This window comes from Oryzias latipes, chromosome 13, assembly GCF_053564925.1.
Source record: "Oryzias latipes strain Hd-rR chromosome 13, Olatipes_Hd-rR_3.1".
Classification (NCBI taxonomy): domain Eukaryota; kingdom Metazoa; phylum Chordata; class Actinopteri; order Beloniformes; family Adrianichthyidae; genus Oryzias; species Oryzias latipes.
Window position 1 is genome coordinate 36,445,788 of NC_136249.1, and position 22,996 is coordinate 36,468,783.

At 49.5% G+C, this 22,996-nt stretch overlaps 1 protein-coding gene and 1 long non-coding RNA gene across 7 annotated transcripts; one reads left to right on the top strand and one right to left on the bottom strand.

Annotated features, from left to right (window-relative positions):
- Positions 1-885: 885 nt before the first annotated feature.
- Positions 886-22,231, bottom strand: wdr62 (WD repeat domain 62). 6 transcript variants are annotated; one of them, XR_002289785.3, is made up of 32 exons: positions 21,960-22,230; positions 10,672-10,763; positions 10,482-10,602; positions 10,254-10,421; positions 9,697-9,834; positions 9,439-9,621; positions 8,833-8,975; positions 8,579-8,765; positions 7,717-7,839; positions 7,515-7,648; positions 7,354-7,445; positions 7,112-7,237; positions 6,964-7,034; positions 6,523-6,638; positions 6,386-6,461; positions 6,212-6,323; positions 6,082-6,145; positions 5,930-6,016; positions 5,757-5,860; positions 5,633-5,685; positions 5,343-5,543; positions 5,205-5,269; positions 5,014-5,138; positions 3,822-3,908; positions 3,635-3,746; positions 3,462-3,555; positions 3,287-3,380; positions 2,150-2,330; positions 1,786-1,942; positions 1,481-1,585; positions 1,252-1,391; positions 886-1,175 (listed from the first exon to the last, which is right to left on the bottom strand). XR_002289785.3 is itself a non-coding variant. In XM_011473251.4 (32 exons), exons 1-32 carry the CDS (start codon positions 22,194-22,196, stop codon positions 1,050-1,052), a joined length of 3,948 nt encoding a protein of 1,315 aa, XP_011471553.2. In that variant the 5' UTR covers positions 22,197-22,227; the 3' UTR covers positions 886-1,049. The 6 variants fall into 6 exon arrangements, 4 of the variants coding, with proteins under 4 accessions (XP_011471553.2, XP_011471554.2, XP_078785943.1 ...); XM_011473251.4 differs by having other exon boundaries at positions 1,759-1,949; positions 21,960-22,227; XM_011473252.4 differs by having other exon boundaries at positions 1,786-1,949; positions 21,960-22,223.
- LOC110014795 (uncharacterized) lies at positions 20,471-21,139 on the top strand. The gene is made up of 3 exons (XR_002289787.3): positions 20,471-20,610; positions 20,826-20,919; positions 21,007-21,139. It is a non-coding gene; the product is annotated as an uncharacterized LOC110014795 (long non-coding RNA).
- Positions 22,232-22,996: the final 765 nt, after the last annotated feature.

A 22,996-nucleotide genomic window follows, 5' to 3' on the forward strand; every position in this document is an offset into this window, starting at 1 on the left:
GCGAGTGCAGGCAGGTTGGAGCGGGTGGAGGAAAGTGTCAGGAGTGTTGTGTGACAGAAGAGTGCCAGCAAGACTCAAAGGAAAGGTGTACAAGACAGTGGTGAGACCAGCTCTGCTCTATGGGTTAGAGACGGTAGCAGTGAGACAGAGACAAGAGGCTGAGATGGAGGTAGCGGAGATGAAGATGTTGAGGTTCTCCTTAGGAGTGACCAGGTTAGACAGGATAAGGAACGAGTACATCAGAGGGACGGCTCACGTTGCCTGTGTTAGCGACAAAGTCAGAGAAGCCAGACTGAGATGGTTTGGACATGTTCAGAGGAGGGATAGTGGATATATTGGTAGAAGGATGTTGGAGATGGAGCTGCCTGGCAGGAGGGCAAGAGGACGGCCAAAGAGGAGATACATGGATGTCTTAACAGAGGACATGAAGTTGGCTAACGTTAGGGTAGAAGATGTCCATGATAGAGTGAGGTGGAAAAGGATGATTCGCTGTGGCGACCCCTGATGGGAAAAGCCCAAAGAGAAAGAAGATGTGATTGCGATTCGTTCTGGGAAAAGTGCTGCATAAATAAAGATGTTCTATTCTAGTCTGAAACTGAAATTAAACCCGGGTCAGAACCAAGGACCGGTTCTAAAGTTAGTAAAGGAAACAAAACCAGAGTATTTAAGAAACTTTCTGGACTCCCAAGTCTCTTCTGATGGGGGGCAGGGGGGAACATCTCAGTCAGAAGAGGGCGGGAGGGGCACTGGGCCATAAAAGTACCTTTGAGCGATCGGACATTTATTACAACCCTGTTAGCATAAATTTGCTAACTGGACCGCAGAAGCCAGCGGCACACAGAGACTCCTTCACTTTCCCGCGTGCACAGAAGTTAGAGAACACGGTCCTAAAAACAAAAACTTTATTAGCAGCAACTACACAAACACTACAAAAGACGGCGGTCAGAACCGCTGAGGCTTGTGGGAAAGAAGGTCCACTTTATCTTCTGTTACCAGCGGTTCTGGTTCTTAATTGCTCCAGTTCCTTCCGGGTCGTCCGGCCCTGCAGCTCAGCGTTTCCCCAGAGGGCGCGACGTGCCGCTATCCTGCAGCAGAACAGAGGGGGCGCTGCTGTGCAGGTGTGCCTGAACGATGGACAGCGCCTCCTGCAGGGCGCCGTGCTGCGAGGACCCGAGCTGCAACAAGGACAAAACAAACGGGTCTGGTTTCTCAGCGCTGGTCAAGAGGTTCTGATCCAGTCGGTAGCTGTACCTGCTGGTACAGGTGCACCACCCGTTGCAGGTGGGCGGCGGCCTGCTGCAGGTGGGCGGCGGCGTGGTGACACTGCTGCCTGCAGGCCTCCCGGTTGTGGTTTGTAGGCGGAGATAGAAGCGCGCCTTGCATGGAGGCCCCTGCAGGGGGAGGGGCGGGACACACAATCAGGGGGAGGAGCTTCGGCAGATCAAAGAACATCAAACCTTTCTACTGAACAGGATGTTACCCATCTGACAGGTGTTTGCTTCATGGGGGCGGGGCATTTCTGAGAACGGTGAGGAGGTGCAGGAGGGCGGGACCAGCAGGAAATGATCTGCCGACACGTCCGAGTCTGAAACCAAAACAACCGTCAGAGAAGCTCCTCCTCCTTCAGCGGATCTGTCTCCGTGTGGAAAAGGTGAGTTAGACATGGATGCAGCCCCCTAGAGGGGCGGGGTGGAACTACACCTCAGTGATCAGTACATGTGGACGTTAGAACCGCAGACACCCATCTGTTCCCCACACCTGTGTTCCCAGGAAGAACCGGGTCACCTGGATCAGGTGGCACTCTGCTCTCAGTGCAAGTGGTGGGCGGGGCCAAAAGTGCAGGGCTCTGGATGAATGTATGGGTCAGAGTTTCTTCAAGGCTGCCGGCGCTCCCCATACGATCCCTGTCCTGGGATGGCACCTGAGGGGGCGTGGCCTCCACCTGCAGGCTGAGAGCAGCAGCGGTTAGCTAGCCTCAAGGCAACTGCACCCATGTTCAGTCCTGACCTTTGACCTCAGAAACGGTTACTGTAGATATATAAAGTTTCTTTGAATGGAAATCGGCCTCAAATGGACCCGATTCAATATTTTGGAACCCTTTTTGAGTTCAGAACCAGGACCTCCGCAGAAAGACCAAAGGGGGGGGCACCTGCTGCTCTGGACCTGGGGGGCCTCACTGTTGGGCTGGGGGGCCGTTGAGACGACGGTGAGGTTCTGCTGGTTCCCGGTCTGTGGGGGGGCATCCAGGTGGAGCCTGGGCTCCAGGTCCACAGGGGGGGCTTCACCTGCTGGATCCAGAGAGGACGTCCTGACGTTGTGTGAGGTCTTATCTGATGGGGGGTCAAGAAGAGACGTCAGATGACATGAGCACATGGGGGCTGTTCTAGCCCCCCCTCCTCAAACAGGTCAAAGGATTTCTGCACCACACCACTGTGTGTCGGCTGCCTCCATCTGGACGCCTGTCAGAACGTCTTCATAAATTGTAGGCGTGTGGGCGGAGCTAACGCTAACCTGGCCTGATGGCCACAGCGGCGTCTGCGTTCATCTCCTTCACGGATCAGAGCTCTACAGAAACATCGCTGATCCGTCTCCACGTCTGCGTTATGACATCATGCAGAGCCGTACGGCGAGCGCTGCTTGGGTCTCTGTGACCCAGCGTGACGGCTGGCTGTCCCGCATCAGACAAAAGAAAAGTAGACGATTGATTGATGGACGATCACTTTATGATCGCATCAACGGAAAAACACTCAAGTCTCCTCAAGTTCGTGACCAGAACGGTCAGATCCTCCTCGCTGTGGGGGGGGGGCACCCGCTGATCATTGAACAAGTCGCCCAAAGACCCTGATGGTCGACGCGGCGCCTCATCCTCGCCAAAGTTCAGATGTTTAACCCTGGACGGCCATGCCCCCTAAATCCCGCCGTGACGCCTGAATCGTGCTGCCGGACCGACGCATGGCGCCCGACGCTCAGAACGCACGGCGCCCGACCTCAGACTCAGCGCCACATGAGTGGCGTTCTGAGGGGACAGACCAACGGATCCGTTTCCAGGTGTGTGAACTTTGATTCCTGCAGGTCGTCCAGGGAAGCTCTAAGATCTGCTGCTGTCCAAAACGGGATCTGAAACTGGCGGCCTCTCTGCCGCCACGCCAACCACAGAAGCAGAAGTCCGTCTGGTTTCACAGCTGCAGGTGGAGGAGGCTTCAGCAGGTGGAGGTCGCCGCCGAGGGCCTCGTCCACCTGCAGGAGCTCCGCCCACAGCTTGACATTTAGAGGGGAAACCTCCCACCTGTCTGGAGCACAGCGGTTCTACCCTCAACCGGTCTGCAGCGTCCTGTCCGGGTCCAGACGGCCGACCCGGCGCCGCTCCTGTCGGACTTCACCTGGAAAGACGGACTGGGTTTCATGAAGGGTTCTCCCTCACAGGCCGGCCCCGTGCTGACGGCAGTCAGGTGTGTGCGTACCGACGTGGAGCTGCCCAGGCTTTCTTCAGCTACCCCATCTGGGATGGAGGGCGGAGCTCGGGCCGGCCACGGCCTGCAACGGGCCGGCCACGCCCTGCAAAGACACAACAGTCACCTGGATGGACCAGAGCCCTGTCCTGCAGGTGAGGGCGGCGGTCCTGAGGACATCTGACCTGACTCTGTCCTGGAAGCGGGACAGGAAGCGCGTGGAGATGCTGAGGCGGGGATTCAGGAAGGGCTTTTCTCCTGGGGGCTGCAAGCTCCTCAGGTCCGTGTCGAACCTCTCTGCAGTCACAGAGCGGCGGCGGCGTCACAGAGCGGCGGCGGCGGCTCGATTCCTCACGATGGGGAGCGTCCTACCTTCACTCAGGCTGGACGGGTTCCTGTCCTCTTCATCCTCAGCACTCAGGCTGCCTGCAGAGCTGCTCTGACTCATCGAGTCCGTGTCTGAGGAGGAGCCAGACTGAGAGTCAGCGTCTCAATAAAGTTTCATTCATTCATGACCCTTTTAATAAAATACATAAATAACATTTATGAAACAATACAATGACCAAAGAACTATGATTTTTTAAGACAAAAATTCAGGAAAAATATACTGTGGATCTAGTGGATCTCTAGTGGATCCTCTGCTGTCATAATCCTAATGCAGACTTTGAGGCTGCAGCTCCTCACGTCTCAGTTTGCTCTAAAACTGAGCAGCTGTGTTCTGCACGTCTGTTTCTCATCCAGTGATCATGAAAAGCACATTTCTGTCTTCTGCTGCAGCTAATCATATTTCTGTTACCTTTTCACCAGAACAGAGTTCCTCGTTTATTGCAGGAGTTATGTTCTAACAATAACCGTGATCTATGAAACCCACAGAGTCTGATTCCAGACGTTTATGGCAGTAAAACTCCTCACTGACTAAAAACACTTTTCTCACACAGACATGAACATTTTCACACTTTCTCTGGTTTAAATTCTCAAACCTTCACAGAAATTAGTTCAGGATCTTAGAATGAAAACAAAGATCTGATGGATCACAGATTTCTGATCTGAAGAGCTCCGCCTTTCTCTACAGGAGACATGGAGGAGATTGATTGACAGGGTCTCCAGCCAATCAGGACACAGAACATGATCGCTCTAAAAGAAAGATGAACTGTGACGTAGAAAGGAAAGACTGTCTCCTGCTCTGTTTGACAGATTTTAGAGGCTTTCAGATCGGGACACGGCTGCAGAAGGGGGAAGAAAATGTCAAGTTGATCGTGTGGGCAGATGAAAAAAAAAACATGGGTCAGTGGGACAGACCAAACATGGAGGCAGATCCAGCCCACGGGCCCTAGTTTGCCCCCCCCCCCTGAACCAGCCCTCCTCCAACCATCACAGACAATCTTCCCGGGTGTCCCTGAGAACCTGTGCGTCGCCGAAAACCCCACTCCAATGGTGGACGCCTCACCAGCATCACACAGAAACATGAGGAGTTTGGACCCAACAGGGTCTTTGAGGACAGGAACCTGTGGAACCCTGCAGGCCGAGTACCAGAACCAGAACCTGGGTTGAGGGGTGGACTGACCTGAGTCCTGCTGCTGATCCAGACTTCCTACGGAGCCTTCGGAGCACGCCGAGTCCGGGCTCAGCTGGGTGCTCCATACAGGCTCCGCCCCCTGTCCAATAGCGGCGTCGTCTATGCTGAAGCGTCTGCAGGAAAACACACCAATCAGGGGGAGGAGCAGAGCACGGCGAGCGGCGGTAAAGAGCACTCACCCATCCACGCCTGTACAGGTGCCGTCGCCGAGAACCGTGAAGGTGCTGCTGAGCTCCACCACCGTCTGCAGGGCGCACACGCAGTCAGCCCACAGGTCATGTGACACACAACCCACCTGAGCAGGTGGTCATACCCACCTCTGGCTCCTCCTCTTCCTCGTGTCCCAGCAGATGCTCCAGGCTCTGATGGCGAAGGTCTTCCTCCTCTTCCTCCTGGTTGTTTCTGATGGTGTTTGGGGAAAACGTGTAGCAGGTGACGAGGGAGTTCGCCCATCGGCCCTGAGGCCGGTAAGGCTCCGCCTCTGATTGGTTGACAGAGGGGGTCCTGCCCTGAGCTTGCTGAAGATATTAAAACAGTTGGAAAGTGGGCGTATAAAGAACCAAGAACCACAGACACAGAGGAACCACAGACAGAACCGTTCTCTCACCAGCTTCCTGAACCACAGCGGCATCTTCCCGTTGCTCTGCAGCAGAAAAGGTTCTGGAACCAAACAAATCCTTTAGAACCCATCCCCCCATGACAGTGTGTGCGGTTCGTGGGGGGGGCCTCACCGTCAGGCGTGTCCAGTCTAATCGGGGTCTGGGGCTCAGCTTCATCCTCCTCCTCTTCCTCCGTTTGGGGCAGCAAACAGGGGGCCATGATGAAGGTCTCCCTCCTGCAGACAGAGAGCCGCTGATGCACAGCCGCTTTGCAGAGCTCGCCGCACGGCGTTCCCGCCACTCACCTGATGCCGGGCTGTTGGTGGGCGGGCCTGAGAATCTTCCTCATGTTGCCGGTCATGTGACCGTCCAGCTTCCACACGAAGATGCAGCTGCAGGAGGAGAAGACAGCTGAGCAACGCTCCGACGCAGCCGCTGGCATGCAGGCGCAGCTCACCTGTCGGCCGACGCAGACACCAGGCGTGTGCAGTCCCAGCTGAACCTCAGGCATGTGACCGCCTCTGCGGAGACACCGACAGCTGAGCGTCTCGCTCTGATGACATCATCTCGCCGTGAGGGGGGCTTACCTGAGTGACCAAACAGCGAGGCCACGCATTCTCCCGTCTCGTAGTCGAAAACCTCAATGTTTTTGTTGGAGCAGCTGGTGGCAAAGAACGACCCGGACGGATCCATTCGGACCTGCAGACACGCTCAGATCAGCGGAGGGTTTGAGCACGATCCCGCTGAGGCGAGGGCCGTACCTTCAGCAGGGCGCCTCTGTCGCTGGTCGAGCCCTTCAGGCACCTCTGCAACTTCCCGCTGTCCACGCCGTAGACCCTGAGGACAGACGCGGTGTCAGCCCCGCCTTCCCGCAGCAGCCCCCCCCCGGTACACCCACCTGATGTTCCGGTCCTGGCAGGCCACCACCGCCTGGGTTCTGCTGCAGTCCATGTCGTACAGCGAGGTCTTCTCCACAACACAGTGGCGCCTGGAAAACCCCGGACCGTCTGCCGTCTGTAGACAGGTGCGCTTTCACTAGACGGGCGCGCCTTCCCTAGACGGGCGCGCCTTCCCTAGACGGGCGCGCCTTCCCTAGACGGGCGCGCCTTCCCTAGACAGGCGCGCCTTCCCTAGACGGGCGCGCCTTCCCTAGACGGGCGCGCCTTCCCTAGACGGGCGCGCCTTCCCTAGACGGGCGCGCCTTCCCTAGACGGGCGCGCCTTCCCTAGACGGGCGCGCCTTCAAGTGTTCTTTCAGCAGTTACACAGATGCTATTCTGGAGTGGGTCTGGACTGCAGCACCCCCCGGAGGACTGCAGCGCCCCATGACTTCGGCTCACCTGCTCGGCTGTCTGGAAGTTGATGCTCTTGTCGACGCTGCAGGTCACCAGGTGGACCTCCGGACTCTCACCTTAAACACAGGTGAGAGGTTCAGGTTTCATGGTGACGGAGCGCCGTCATGCAGGGCGGGTGGGTGTGGGGGGGCACCTGTGAACCTAACGGCGGAGATGGAGGCGGAGTGGTCGTTCAGAGTCTGCAGCAGGCTGTAGTTCCGGTCCGGGTCAAAGACGTGGATGAGGCGGTCCCGGCCGGCCGACGCCAGCAGCCTCACACCTGCGACGGCAGCACGGGTCAAAATCCGGGAAGCAGGGTGTTTTATAAACCCACCCACCCGCGTCTGTGGCAGAAAACGGGCCTAGGGGGCTCTGTGGTCCTGTCCTGGACCTTACCTGTGGAAGCAGGTGAGTATTCCAGACACAGAACCTCCAAGTCGTGGGCTTCAATCTTAACCAGCTGATCCAGAAACTGCAGCCCAAAGACCCTGAGACACGAGCAGAGGAGCATCAGGCGCCGCCCCACCCCCCACAGATGGGCCGAGCCGGGGCCTCACCGCAGGTCTCCAGAGCGGTCCCCTACGGCCAGGTGCTGCCCGTCTGGACTGACGGCCAGAACTCTGACTCCCGGCTTCCCGTCCACCGCCTCCCCCTGCTGCGCAGCTCCCAGGTTCAGGATCCTCAGCAGGTCCTGGAAGCAGAACCCGTAAGAACCAGATGCCTGAAGCACAACCCACCCCCACCCCCACAAGCTCTTACATCGCCACAGAGGTTCCTGTGGGACGCGGCGTTCCAGAACCGGACCGTGTTATCTGAGGAACAGCTGAGGAAGGAGGACGCCGGCAGAGGAGCGTGGGACGGATACGGCCGCTCCGGATACACCTACACCCCCCCAACCCGGAGGACATGCAACGCTCAGGTCAGCTGGAAACGGCGGGATGTACAGCCTTTGTCAGAGTAATCCGATTACTACAGCATGTGAGGAACGGAAACAAGAGGACTGATCAAATGTCCAAATAACCCAATTACTCGCAGTGATACGATTACTCACTGTTACTGGCAGTAATTAGATTACCCACAATTATCCAATTACTCACAATAACCGATTACTGTCCAATTACTCACCATAATCTTGTTACTTGCAGTAATTAAATTACCAGCAAATATCAGATTACTCACAATCATAAGTTTACCCACAGTTATGTTATTCACAATAACCTGATTACTCGAGTAATATGATTAGTCGCCATACTCATGTAATTTCCATTAATTAGATAACCCACAATTAGATTACTTGCAGTAAACCTATTACACGAAGTTATCTGATTACTCCCAGTTATTAGATTACCCACAATTATCTGATTACTTGCAGTAACCCGATTACGGTCAGATTATCTGATTACTCACCAACTATCAGATTGCTCACAATCATTAATTTACGTAGTTATATTATTCTAAATAATCAGATTACTTGTAGAAATTTGATTAGTCGTCCCAATCCTGTTTCTTGCAATAATTAGATTATTCAAAATTATAAATTACTCAACCAATAGGGTACTTGAAGAAATCAGATTGCTCGCGGTAATCAGATTACTGACAGTTCTCAGTTCCTGGGACTGACCTCCAGGCTCCACACGCTGCTGCTGTGGTACCGCGCCCAGTAGATCTTCTCCACGCTGTGCACGTCGTGCACGTCCCACACGTAGATGCTGTGGTCGCCGTACACGCAGGTCAGCAACTGGTTGCAGGGGTCGAGGGTCAGGGCCAGCGTGGGTGGGTACAGAGCGTCCGACACGGATGCTTGCAGGCTGAGCACAAACCGCGGTGAGTTTGGGTTCTGGAGGCACCACAGAGATGAGCGCGTGTGATTGTTACCCTTGCTCCGCCCCCAGGAGATGTGGCCGCTGCAGCGTGGTCAAGTACTGCAGACGGTCAGGACTGAACACTCGAATCACACCGTCTGCGCAGCCGCAAAAGATAAAGTCCTCACTGACCGTCAGGCAGCTAGCAGAAGATGTCTGCGGACAGAAGAGGCCTAAGGCTCTCAGAAGCTCCTCCCACTAAGTGACATCACCGGCAGCCAGTCAGGCTGCTGAGGTTTGGTCCAAAGGGATCGGAGCAAAGAACATTTGCTAATGCTGTGTCACATGATCACAGCAGCCAATCAGGTCAGACCTCACTGCAGCGTGCCCTACTGAGAGCAGGCGGAGCCAGTCAACCTCATGAAGAGGCCGAACTTCACGGAGAAAAGCGCCCCCTGCTGTCCGTCAGAGGACACTGCAGGTTTTACCACACCTCCAAAAAGACGATCAGACCTGCAAAGGTCATGATGGGTTCATGCAGCCCAGCATGAAACCACAGTATTTACATCCTGGTTCTCCATCTGAACCATCAGGAACCTGCTGGTTCTGGAAGGTTCTGCCAGTCACAGCTGGATCCGCCCACTCTGCAGATCTGCCAATGCAGCCAGCTGCTCCTCACCTTCAGATCCACCCACGCTTCCAGGTACCGCACGCGGTTGAACAGGCACAGAAGGCCGCTGCTGGTGACACAGTAGGTGTTGGACGCCATGAGGCCCCGCCCACATGCGACCCCACAGAACACCCTGGTCTTGTGGTCGTTCAGCAGCCCCGATCGTCCAATCAGGGGCACCGTGCCGTAGACCTGAAAGCCAGAGCACAGAGCGGGTCAGAGCGCGACCGAAGAGCTGCGATTGGCCGCAGAGCGTCAGGTGATTACCCGCTGTTCCCTGGAGGCGTCCAGGTACCAGAACTTCACGTGGCGGTTTCCCGCCGTGACGAAGTAGCTGCTGTCCTGAGAAAAAGAGACGGACAGAACCCCGCTGGAGACCTTGTTGGAGGCCACGATGGAGCCTTTCTGGAGGGTGGGGTGGAGGGGGGGTTAGTGGTTCTCTGTGGTTTTCCAGTCGGCTCCTTAAAGCCTAAATTCCACAAATTCTCCCATGATTCCACAGTTCTTGTCTAAACCCCATTATGAGAACGTTCCAGGTCGCTCATGTTTTATATGAAGAACCGGGTCCTTCAGCAAACCAATCCTCACTGGGACAACATGCCACTCCCCTTCTGCGTGCATGTGTGTGTGCGTGCATGTGTGTCCGTGTTTGCATGAGTGTGTGTCCGTGTTTGCATGCGTGTGTGTGTGTCCGTGTTTGCATGCGTGTGTGTCCGCGTTTGCATGCGTGTGTGTCCGCGTATGCATGCGTGTGTGTCCGTTTTTGCATACGTGTGTGTGTCCGTGTTTCCATACATGTGTGTTTGCATGCGTTCTGGGCTCACCCTCCAGTCCCACACGCTGACCGTCATGTCGTGCTGGTAACCCACGGAGACGATGTAGCCGCTGTTGGAGGAGAACGCCACGCAGGAAACTCTGTGTTTGTGGGACTGGACCTCAGCCACCTGAGAGCCCCCCACCTCCCACACCCGCACACAGGGCCTGTGCCCGCTCTGAAACACACACACGCAATGAGCGACTGTGAGGCAACAGCAGGCCCCGCCCACACTTACCTCTCCAGTGGCGAGGTGCTTTCCGTCATGAGAGAAGGCCACAGCGGTGAACAGCTTCTTGGACCAGTTCAGGATGTGGTTCTGCTGGTTCCTTAAGGGGTGCAGCAGGACCACCACACTCCTGCAGGCAGAGCGGTTACCTGAGACCACACGAACTCTGAGCACAGGTGGGCAAAAAGGCGGGGCTTACCCTGCTGGGTATGCGATGAGGCCGGTGTTGGGGTCAGAGGTCAGTCCACTGCTGCTGACTGTGGTGATGCCCAGAACCTTCTCTAGAATCACCTGGAACACAGGTGCAGACATGTCACCTTCACACAGGGGATGCAGTCGCCACAGCAACGGTCAGGCCTGAAGTTCTGATTGGACTCCAGGTCTGCGTCCATCCTCAGGAAGAACAGGTAGCCTCAGGCAGTACGACGTCGCCGCAACAACGATGTCATGGTAACGAGGTCTGAAGCTCTGAATCCATCAGATGACGGAGAACATAAAACATCATCACAACCTCATTGACTTCATCCAGGTGATCCAAGCTGCTGGACTCATCGGTTCTGTTCAGGAGCTACAGACAGACGGGCTTTGAGTGTGACTTTGGTTCTTCGGGGTGGAACATAAACTGGTTCCACTTCTAACAGGTCACTCTAAATCAGGGGTCTCAAACTCGCGGCCCATTTGCAGCCCCCATGAACGACTCTTTTTCATTGTCGTGCGCAGAGCTGACGAACCAACCAATCACACTGTAGTATATGACTCTTGGGGGCGTGACATTTATCAGGCTTGAAAGCAGGGGAACATTTAAGGCAGGACACCTGACAGCCCCCTCCCCGCACCACATGAAGGAGTTCCTTACTTTCCTTTTTAGAACGTATTGATTCGCTCGTAATTTTCTAAATACATGCAGTCAGAGCTGAACTTTTCTCTGGGTCGCACAGACCCGGAGGAGGGTTACGGTTATGTCCCACACCTACATGTGTGACATCCAACGGCCTGCGTGACATCACATCTGCGAGCGACAACATGTAGTCTTAGACACACTGAAAATACGTGTGAAAAATACAACGATAGACGTGTTTGAGATGAACCAGCGCCGCGCGTGGAGCGTTAGGGAGACTGGGCCGGGGGGGTGAAGGCGAAGCTGCAGCGAGACTGAAGGAGAACAGGAAGTTGGAGTTGTCCTTAACATTCAGTTTTAATCTGCCTCTCCCCTCAGTACGATCTGTGTTATTATATATTTTATATTTATTTGAATGTTTTGTAATGCATGTAGCCTTTTTTTAATCAATAGGTATTTAAAATGATTTTAATTGATCACTCAACTACAAAACCCATCAGGACACGTCCCACAATGCATTGTTTTGTAGTCTTTTGGGGTTTGCAGTTAGTGCGGTAATACATTTCCAGCTGCGTTTGCTCAGGTCGGCGCCTTGCTCCACCCCTTTCTGGTGATATTTTTGTGATGATTGACAGGTGATGTTGGAGCAAAAGCAAAAACATCCGTCACACACCAGGTGATGTGTGCAGCGTTCAGTCCACCTGGGTGATCTCAAACACGCTTATTGTGCATCTTGGCTGCACCTATTTGGTGTCACCAACATGAATTTCCATCCGTTTTTTATAAAAATATAGGAGTGGCTGACCGGCTGCTCTACAATAACTTATGACCAGAGTTTAAATGTGCAAAAAGTCATAAGATAGAAAATCTAAAAATGGTTACTGAATTTTGTTTCTCCTTTACTGATTTGTGGTTTAAAAAGTAAACTTAAAAAAAATTTCAACACAGACTCAGAATTGGGAGCACATCCTCTCTGACTTCTCCACCTTCAATAAGTCCAGACTAAATGAAAATCCTCTTCATCCACACTGAGGGTCTCGGCTGTTTGGGAAGAAGAGCTGCCAAGTGTCCATCAGTGAAAAGACAAGAGAAGAACCACTGATAGATTTACAGAACTGTAGAATTGGAGTCTTCTTTTGGGTTTAATAGTTATAATTCAACAGTGTTAACTAGTGATGGTGTTGCGGCTAAACAGCGTTGAGGGCCGCCGTGAGCTAAGCTGCGGCTTCTTTGTCCGACGCGCGTTCCAATGAAAAGTCCCAAACGTCTGCCTGGCTGCGAAGTATTTATTTTATTCTGCAGGTTTCCAATCCATACAGTCCAAACGATTGATAAATTAAATATTCCAGCAGTGACAGGCTTCCAAAACCACTCAAGTGACGCGGTCAAGTAACGCGGTCAACAAATTATGTGAACACCGCGGCTCACCCCACTTCCTCATCCATTCACATCCCTCACCGCGAGTAAGTGAGCACCTTTCAAACTTCGTGCCACGCACGCCCCCAGTGACACACCCACAACCTGGCTGATGACGCAGCGCTTCACCTGTGCCACCTTCAGTTGGCTCATACATTCCGGCCCCTAATTATTACACATAATAATTACCTACTCAATGTGTAGGAGACAAAACTATGAAGGCATTAAAACACCAACCCACCATGTGAGCTTTACCCAACCCAAGTGATCATTCAAACCATTCCAACAGTAAGAGTCAATGTTAACTAGAAAGTCTTCTTCAGATCTTCATGGCTCCTCAGCTTCCTGTAGAAGGCACACTTTGGTAATAGGTCTATTCAGACAACTAGTCTTTGTCTTAATGCGAACTTGTCGCACAAGTCCTCTCCTGTCAGGAACAGTCTCCACAACTCGACCAGTCAGCCATGAATTTCGAGGTGCAGAATCATCCAAGATGATGACGATATCCCCAGGAACAAGATTTCTCCGGATGCTCTGCCATTTTTGCCGTTCTTGAAGCTGAGGTAGGTACTCCTTCAACCAGCGTTTCCAAAAAAGATCTGCCATGTACTGGACTTGTCTCCATCGTCGACGAGCGTAAACTTCCTCCTGAGAAAACACTCCTGGTGGCAATAGGGGTTTAGATTTTAGGAGAAGTAGATGGTTTGGAGTTAAGGCTTCTAAGTCGTTAACATCAGTGGAGGCTTTGGTTATGGGGCGACTGTTAATGATGGCTTCGGCTTCGCATAAGAAGGTATGAAGACCTTCCTCATCCAAACTCTGGGTCTTTAAGACAGAGTTCATAACCTTCCGCACTGATTTGATCAGACGCTCCCATACTCCACCATGATGTGATCCAGTGGGGGGATTAAAAATCCACTTGATTCCCTTCTGAAGTAGGGTGTTGCTGATTTGTGAATGATTCCATCTTCTTACTCCTTCCTTTAACTCACGTTCAGCCCCAACGAAATTGGTTCCGTTATCTGAATGCAGCTCCAACACTTGCCCACGCCTGGCATTAAACCTTCGGAAGCCATTGATGAAGGAATCCGTTTCCAATGATGACAATACTTCCAGATGTACAGCTCTTATTGCAAGACAAGTGAAGATGACTCCATATCGTTTCACCATGCTCCTTCCTCGCTTGACCTCGAAGGGGCCAAAACAATCAACTCCAACACGAGTAAAGGGAGGTTCATCTGGACATACCCTCTCAGGGGGAAGATCTGCCATCCTCTGACAGCCTGGTGCAGCATGGAGTCTGCGGCAAGTAATACACTTGGATAAAATCTTCCTGATGGCGGTGCTAGCTCCTGGCATCCAGAACCTTTGGCGTAGTTCGGCAAGCATGTGATTGCGTCCACCATGTCCTGTCTGATGATGCACATATTGTAAAATAAGCCCAGAAATGTGAAGGTCTTTGGCCAAAATAGCTGGATGCTTTGCTTCAGCTGGCATAGCTGCTCTACTAAGTCTGCCTCCGACTCTTAAGACGCCATCCTCTCCCAGAGTAGGATTAAGATTGTAGAGGTGACTAGTCTTCTTTATGTGCCCTCCTTTCTGTAAACTTGTGATCTCTTGTGAATATCTTTTCCATTGGCAATAAAGAATTATAGCAGTTTCTGCCTCTGTAAACTCTTCCAGCGTTAAAGAACCAAATGCATTCTGGCCACTATTGATTGAACTTACTTCCTTCTTTTGTTCTTCACTTCTCACCCCATCAAAGCTGGAACTTGTTGGATTGGCTTTCATTTGTTTTCTTTCTTGAACAAACATTTGCAACAGGCGCTTGAACCTGAGTAGCCAACCAACCATTCTTTTCAGTTTGACCCAAGAAGAAAAGTAATTAATGAAGCTCATAACTGGATCAACCTTCTCACTGGCGTCTACAGCATTCACAAATGCAAAGGTCTTAACCTCTGGATCATCTGAAGAGATTCTATGGAGTTCATCTGGATTTAGTGGCCAGTTTCTTTCAGATTCCTGCAGAAAGTTTGGTCCTGACACCCATGTGTTACTCTTCAAGAGAGATTCAACAGTGGCTCCTCTTGATGCAATGTCTGCCGGGTTCCTATGGGTATCAACATATCTCCATTGAGATGATTTGGTCAAGGTAAGTATTTCTGTGACTCTATTCACCACAAAAGTCTTGAATCTTGACGTTTCATTTTTGATATACTTCAATACAGAAGTACTATCAGTCCATAATACAGACTCTTGCAGTTCCATTCTCAACTCATTTCTCCATAATTTATCCATTCGACTTGCAACCACTGCTGCTGTCAGTTCCATGCGAGGTACTGTAACGGGCTTAAGTGGAGCAACACGTGTTTTCCCCATTATGAATGCACAGTGCACTTGCCCTTTACAGTCATGCTGCAACAAATAGGTCACTGTTCCAAAACCTTCTTCACTTGCATCACTGAAGTGGTGAAGCTGAGCGCTCAAAGTATTGTCAAAATTTGGAGGTTTAAGGCACCGGGTGACTTCAAAACTTTGAAGTTGATGAAGTCCATCCAACCATTTTTTCCACTCCTGCACGATATCCTGTGGCAAAGGATCGTCCCAACCAACTCGTCTTCTGCTCATGATCTGAAGGAGTTGCTTTGCGGTCAGCACAAATGGCGCAAGAAAACCCAGGGGATCATAGATAGAGCTTACGACCGATAAAACTCCTCTTCTTGTCAGAGGTTTGTCTTTCAACATGATGTTGAATCTGAACAGATCTGACTCAACACTCCACAGCACACCCAATGCACGCTCTACTGGTAAATTGTCTCTGTTCAGGTCTATGTTCTTCACCTCTTTGGATCTTTCATGCTGTGGTATAGCATTTATGACATTACGGCGATTGCTTATCCACTTCAGAAGCTGAAAGCCTCCCTTTTTGCACAGTGCACGTAAACCATGATATAACATAACAGCTTCCTCTTCACAACTCACAGACACCAAACAGTCATCCACGTAAAAGTTATGAAGCACAGTGTTGGTCACATTTGAGGTGAACAAATGCTGATTATCTTCTGTACATTTCCTCAGCGCAAAACTGGAACAGTTTGGAGAAGATGTTGCGCCAAATAGGTGTACAACCATTCTGTACTCCACCAGCTCTTGTGTATGGTCTCCGTTTGTCCACCAGAGAAATCTCAACAGATCAGAATCAGAATGGGGTACTCTAACTTGATGAAACATAGCTTCTATGTCTGCCATAAGGACAACAGGCTCCTTTCTGAATCGAGTGATGACACCCACCAATGAATTTGAGAGATTAGGGCCCTGTAAAAGCTGAGCATTCAGAGAAACTCCTCGGAACGTAGCACCACAGTCAAACACCACTCTAATCTTCTTCTTCTGAGGGTGGTAAACTCCATGATGTGGTAAATACCAAACCTTTCCATCACCACGATTAAGCTCTTCAACAGGAACTCTCTCTGCGTAGCCTTTAGAGATTATGTCATTCATGTAACCTGTGTAGTCAGAATGGTATTGTTGGTCTTTAGTAAATCTCCTTTGTAACATCAAAACACGCTGTTCTGCTACCGCCCTATTGTTTGGCATCTTCACATCAATCTGTCTCAGAGGTAGTCCAATGACATAGTGGTTGTCTTTCAGCTTGATGGATTTTGAAACCATCTCCATGAAACGATGATCTTCCCTTGACCATCCAAGCTCCTCATCTTGAGAACATTCAGGGAAATCCATTTTCATCTGCTGTTGCCACAGATCATCAAGTCTAGACACAGATATTCTGTTCACAGTGACACTTAACTGTTTATTTCTTCTTTCTCCACCAACTACAACTCTTAGAGGTCCATTTACTGTCCAGCCAAGGATTGTTTTAACTGCATATGGACCACCATCTTCGCTTCGTATGACATGCCATGGTTCTAGTGCTTTAGGGACATTTGCACCAATAAGCAAATCAATTCCTGAATTGATTTCTGTGATTCTTAAGTCTGCCAGATGTGGCCATTTTAGCAGATCGTCTTGATGGGGAATATTATCACGATGTACAGGCATACAACTCTGTGTGTACAATTCGGGTAATTCACAAAACATATCTTCATCCAATCCAGCTATCTCCAAGTCTGAAACGATGCAACTCCCAACCATCTTCTCCTGACCCATTGTTCTTAAGAGGATGTTGGTTCTTCTCCCACTTAGCTTTAGTTTCCTCATGAGTTCATCAGTGCAAAACGATGCAGAGCTACCAGGGTCGAAGAAGGCGTATGTTATTATCATTTGTTGGCTCTTTTTGGATTTAACTCGAACTGGTACAATCGGTAGAGTACAATCATGTTCACCGGCCCCAGTTAAACCACTAGATTGGACAGAAAGTGAAGCCATCGCACATGCACTGTCAGTGTTCTCCTTCCTCTGAATTGGACCAGTTTCCTTTTCTTTAGGAAAGATGTGCAGCATTGTGGGATGCTTCAAACCACACACTTTACATTCCAGCCTTCTCCTGCAGTCTTTACTCATGTGCCCAATGCACAGACAACCAAAACACAGACCCTTTTCTTTTAAAAAGGTCATTTTCTCCACATGTGTTCTCTTTTCCAATAGAGGGCACAAATCCAAATAATGTCCTGATCCACAGAAAAGACAGCTTTTAGCAACAGGTAAATTTTTCTCTCTCTCCATTCTAGGTTCTACCTTCCTTTTTGTAGCACCAACTGTGGTAGCAAAACTGCTTCCTTTGAACTTTGAACATGGCTGTGGCTTGGAAGCTCTAACAACCTTCCTTGGAGTAGATAAGTCTTGAATATCACCAAACAGTGGGTCACTTTCAATCTTCACCTGCTTCTCAATAAACTGAACAATATCAAGAAGGTTGACTCTTCTGTGAAACCTTTCCTGTATGTCACAAACAACGTGTCTCCATTTATCCTTCAACTTATATGGTAATTTCCTGATAATAGCTTGCATATTGCCAGGAACATCCAACTCGTGCATGAATTCAGTGTCTTCCATAACATTACAGCATTCTCGGAGTAGAAAACTGTATGCTTGTAAAGCTTTTACATCTTCAGATTTTATAGCAGGCCATGAAAAAACTTTATCCATATATGCAGAAATTATCTTGATTGAGCAGCCAAAATGTTCTTGAAGTAGTAACTTTGCTTTAACATATCCAGAATCACTGGGCATTTGGATACAACTTCTTACTAGCTCTCGAGGTTGACCTCTAGTGTACTGTTCTAAAAAATACAAACAATCCTTTGCACTGTTTGTTTTAGCTTCAATGCTGTCTTCAAATGCGCTAATGAAAGACTTGTAATGAAGAGGATCACCATCAAATACTGGAATTTCTCTTTTTGGGAGTGAAAATACAGACTGTTGATGAACCAACAAAGACGTGATTTCATTTTGTCTTTCCAATACTGATATTAATTGGTTACTTTCACCAGCTGATGATGGGTTCGTTTCATGTGCTGTTTGAGGGTGAGACTGATTCATAGTATAAGCTTCATTTTGTTGAGTCACTGAGTTCATCTGATCTACGCCTGTAATTTGAGTCTGAGTATCCACTCGATTTACTTTAGTATTGACGACTGGCTGTGAATGAGGCTGACACACTGTAACACTATTGTGAGATTGTTGTCCAATAACTGTAGGCTCAAATGATTCAGAATAAGGATTTAAGGTTTGCGTTTTCTTTTGTTCTCTTTCAAAATAAGAGTTCATTCCATCAGATCCGTTACGTGAAGCAGCTGTTGCTTGAGAACAAGCTGAGCTCTGCTGGTACACCTTTACTTTAGCCACTGATGCTGCAATTTCAGTCTCCAAACTCAGTTCTTCTTTCCTTTTCCTGAGCTGTTCCTCTTGCTCTTCTAAAGCATGCTTTTGTTTTAACATTTTCTGTCTTGCCATTAATGCAGCAATGTCTGCTTCAGCTTTAATGCGTGCTGAAGATGTTGAGGATAGAGATGATCTACTCCTACTTGAGTGGCTTTTGTTTGATCTTCTGCTACCAATGTTGGAAACACTGTCATTTGGCTTCACATCATCAATTGCATCATTGCTGTTCTTTGACCCATGAGAAATGTATGACTCTGCTGCTTTTTTGACTGAAGATTCAACAAATAACTCAGACTGTTGTGGATGAGAGGTTTCTTCTGTGGTGGAAGCCTTTAGGTCACATGACTGATCATACACATTTGAAAGCCAACTTCCAACTTCAGCTATAAATGCAGAATTAAATCTATAAATGCTTGAAAACCAGTTATTTTGCAGTTCTTGTTCCTCTAATGGAAGTAGTGGAATGACAGATTCATGAAGCTGATTAACATCTTCCATTAATGTCTTTAAGTTATCAGAGTGAGACTGAACAATCTTAACATTTTCTTGAGTTTGCATAAATTCCTTGAGGTTTCTGATTACAGTTTTAATTTCATTAATCTTTCTTTGACGGTCTTTCTGTAGCTTTTCAATCTTGTTTTCCAAAGCTTTAACAGTAAGCTTTGGTTGTCTTTTTTCATCTTTATCTTTAACATCAGAGTGTGATATAGATTCGCTTGGCTCCATTTTGTTATTTAAACGTGAAGATGAGTTGTCATCACTGTCCGTCTTCAGGCGCATGCATCTGTTGTGTGTGCTTCCATACCTCAGGTCCAACGGTTTTATGAATGAACGCCGTACCAAACCATCGATGAATGAACGTAGTGGGCTGCGGCGCTCCAATCACGTCGCACATCCAGTAGTTTCCAGTTCCAAAAGCGATCGAATGATCTCCAAAACTCCAGGGTGATAATTCCACCAATCAAAGTCTCTGAGAGTCACAATTTGTTGACTTTATTGTTGCGGCTAAACAGCGTTGAGGGCCGCCGTGAGCTAAGCTGCGGCTTCTTTGTCCGACGCGCGTTCCAATGAAAAGTCCCAAACGTCTGCCTGGCTGCGAAGTATTTATTTTATTCTGCAGGTTTCCAATCCATACAGTCCAAACGATTGATAAGTTAAATATTCCAGCAGTGACAGGCTTCCAAAACCACTCAAGTGACGCGGTCAAGTAACGCGGTCAACAAATTATGTGAACACCGCGGCTCACCCCACTTCCTCATCCATTCACATCCCTCACCGCGAGTAAGTGAGCACCTTTCAAACTTCGTGCCACGCACGCCCCCAGTGACACACCCACAACCTGGCTGATGACGCAGCGCTTCACCTGTGCCACCTTCAGTTGGCTCATACAGATGGGACGAGTGACACTGGTGCATCAGCACTGTGCCGAGAGCTCAAGAGGGAAACCTCGCATCGGTGTGTTTATCGCTTTAAGGAAGAATCACGTGACCAAACAGGAACTGTATCGTTTGGATGTGCCGCGCCAAAGTGTGTTTATCAGGAAACAAACTGCATCAACATGTCGAGGGTTTGTCGGATGGAGTTCTGCTTGATCCTGGATCGTCCTAGGAAGTTTTCCCCGTGTGGAATAATTTTGATCTTGTGACGCCAAACAAGGTAAATCTTTTTCTCCTTTATATACTATTTTTTACAGTGGCGCATTGCACTCACTTTATCAGTCTATCAAGTGAATGACCTGTGATACATATGATAGTCAGTTAAAGAGCCTTACAGTTGCTTTATTCATGTTATCATGTAATCATGAGATCCTTATCCGTAATCATGAGATAGGGTGTCTATTTTCTATAACATGTGAATGTAATGTTCTGGTAAGAGGTTTGAATTGTTTTCAGATAAATGAACTTTTTGTGTTATTGTAGGTGAAGTGTCGGCTCTGCTCCACAGAGCTATCTTATATCAATAAGAGCACTTCATCAATGCTGAGGCATTATAGAGCTACGCATGGCAATGAAGAATTGGCAGATACTCGTGAGAGTACCCCAGGTATGTTGAAATTCATTCTAAAAATTGTGCTAAAAAAAAACATGCATGCAAACAGACAGGCTCCAGGCCTGGTATCGAACCTCCAACCCTCTAGCTGCGAGGCTACAGTGCTAACCACTACCCCACCATGTCGTCTTATGTCTATTTGACATTGTTTGTAAGAATGACAGTCCTTTTATTAAGCTTTTGACAAAATAGTTCCTCTTGGCTTGCAGTGGATGAGGCAGTGGTCAATATAATCAAAGACAGTCAGGATTCAGGGAGCTCCTGAAGCTTCTTGTACCCTCGTATGCTCTACCAAGCAGAAAGGTATGTTTAAGGATTTTTATTATATGTTTGTACTAACTACATAACTATATTTTATTGGTGTAACCGTATTTGTATGGTTATTTTCAGACCATCAAGGACTTGGTGAGCCAGAGATATGAGGAGGAAAAGGAGAAAACCAAAAAGGACCTCCAGAGTGCCGTTGCTGTTACTTTAACAGCTGATATGTGGACGTCGATGAATATGGAGGCATATCTAGCCGTTACTGGCCACTATGTGGACACAGAAAGCCATGAACTCCAATCATCAGTCTTGGCAGTGCAGCATTTTCCTCAGAAACACACTGCAGGAAACATTGCCAGGGTTAAAGGAGCCTCATGGAGGAGTGGGGCATAGCAGGAAAGGTCAGGTGTCTTGTCACTGATGCAGCAGCAAACATGACTGCATGTGCTCGAATGCTGCAAATACGGCAAACCATTTGTATAGCCCGTTCCCTGAATTTAACTGTGAGAAAATCATGTGATCAAATCCCAACAATAAACTGAAATGCGCAACAAAACACGACACATACTTTCGATGGAGCGTGACTGCTAAAGAGAAGCTCACTCAAATACAGCAACAGCTGGGAACACGGGGCCATAAATGAATAAACGAGGTGCCAACACGATGGAACAGAACCTACCAAATGTTTGAAGGAATCAATGACTGAGCAGAAGGAGGCAGTCTGGGTGTCACTGGCCTCATCAAAACCTGACGTCACTCCACTGACTCCAGAAGAATGTCAGATCATTGAAGAATGAGGCGGTTCGGACCCACTACGGTCAATCCCGGGATTCGAACCCTTGACCGCTAAGACTGTAGAAGCGCAGCGGCGCCCTCTGCCGCTCGAAGCTGGGGGTTACGTGCATCCCCGTTACAGTTACACCGGTGCCCGATGTGAGCTTGTCATCGTTAGTCGGCAGTTCTTCCTGAACGTTAAGTCTGAGGGGCGAAGCCGCGTGACAATCATGTTTCCCGCTCGGTGAGCTAGCATACATCCTGAGTTCTCACGCGCAACGGTCTAGCGGTTAGCTTCTCCTCACCTGGCTCCCAGAGGTCTTCTTCTGCGTGCTCTGCCGGTTCTGCCGCTTCTCGGTGGTGACAGAATAGTTGAGCTCCGCCATGGCGCCGGTACCGCCGCGGGGGGGGTCAGCCTGCGCCTCGCGGCTCTCAAATTGAAGCGGAGCGGCTCGTTGAAGGTGCTCCTCCGGAGGAACTTCGTTCGAAATTTGACGCCAGGGTTCAGGGCGGGAGCGCAGTTTAAACCAGGCCCCGCCCATCCAGCGAGCTACCCACCAATCATCTGCCGAGGGCGTGGCTCCGTCTGGAAACTGCCAATGAAACGCTTCCCACAGCTCCCCCCTTCTTCATCCAGGGGACCAATCAGCGTCCGAGAGCTTGGAGCAGCTGTAGCGGCCTGTGGCCTTCTGAGACGCCGGAGAAAGTTGGAAAAAAACGCGCATGCGCACGTTTGATGACCGTAACTTAAACCAAACCTTCAGCTGTTCTTGAAATTACAAAATGAGCTGAATCTGTTACAAACTCTGAGAATTTAAAGGTTTTAAAGACCTGGAACAAATTTACCATCTGAATTATAATCTTTATCTTTTTATTGATTAATAGAAAAATGCAGCATCATTTAGTTCTTTGTCCGGTTCTGACCGTTTTGTATCAATAATTTAAATATTCTGCATAAAGTAGAGACGTTTGGAGGGAACTGGGACTAATGTTCTCTTTCAGGTCTAGAACCATCATCTGTATCAGAACTGGACTGAGCCAGCGTGACGTCATCCATAGAACTGTTTACTTCCGGGTCCAACTGAATGAAGTCAATTCAGTCACTATGGAGCCGCCATGTTGGAGCCAGACGTCTTGGTGACCAGTGATTGGTCGCTGTCAGTTGAAGTCATCGTTTCCGTAGCAACCACTCTCACTAATCATAAGTGAGCTTGCTGGAAGGCCACACCCACTACCATTTCAAAGCAGGCTACATGGAATCTGTCAATCATTTTAAAAGTTGGACATGGGGACCAAAAGGCTCCGCCTACTTTATTGAAGCATCTGATTGGTCAGTTTATAA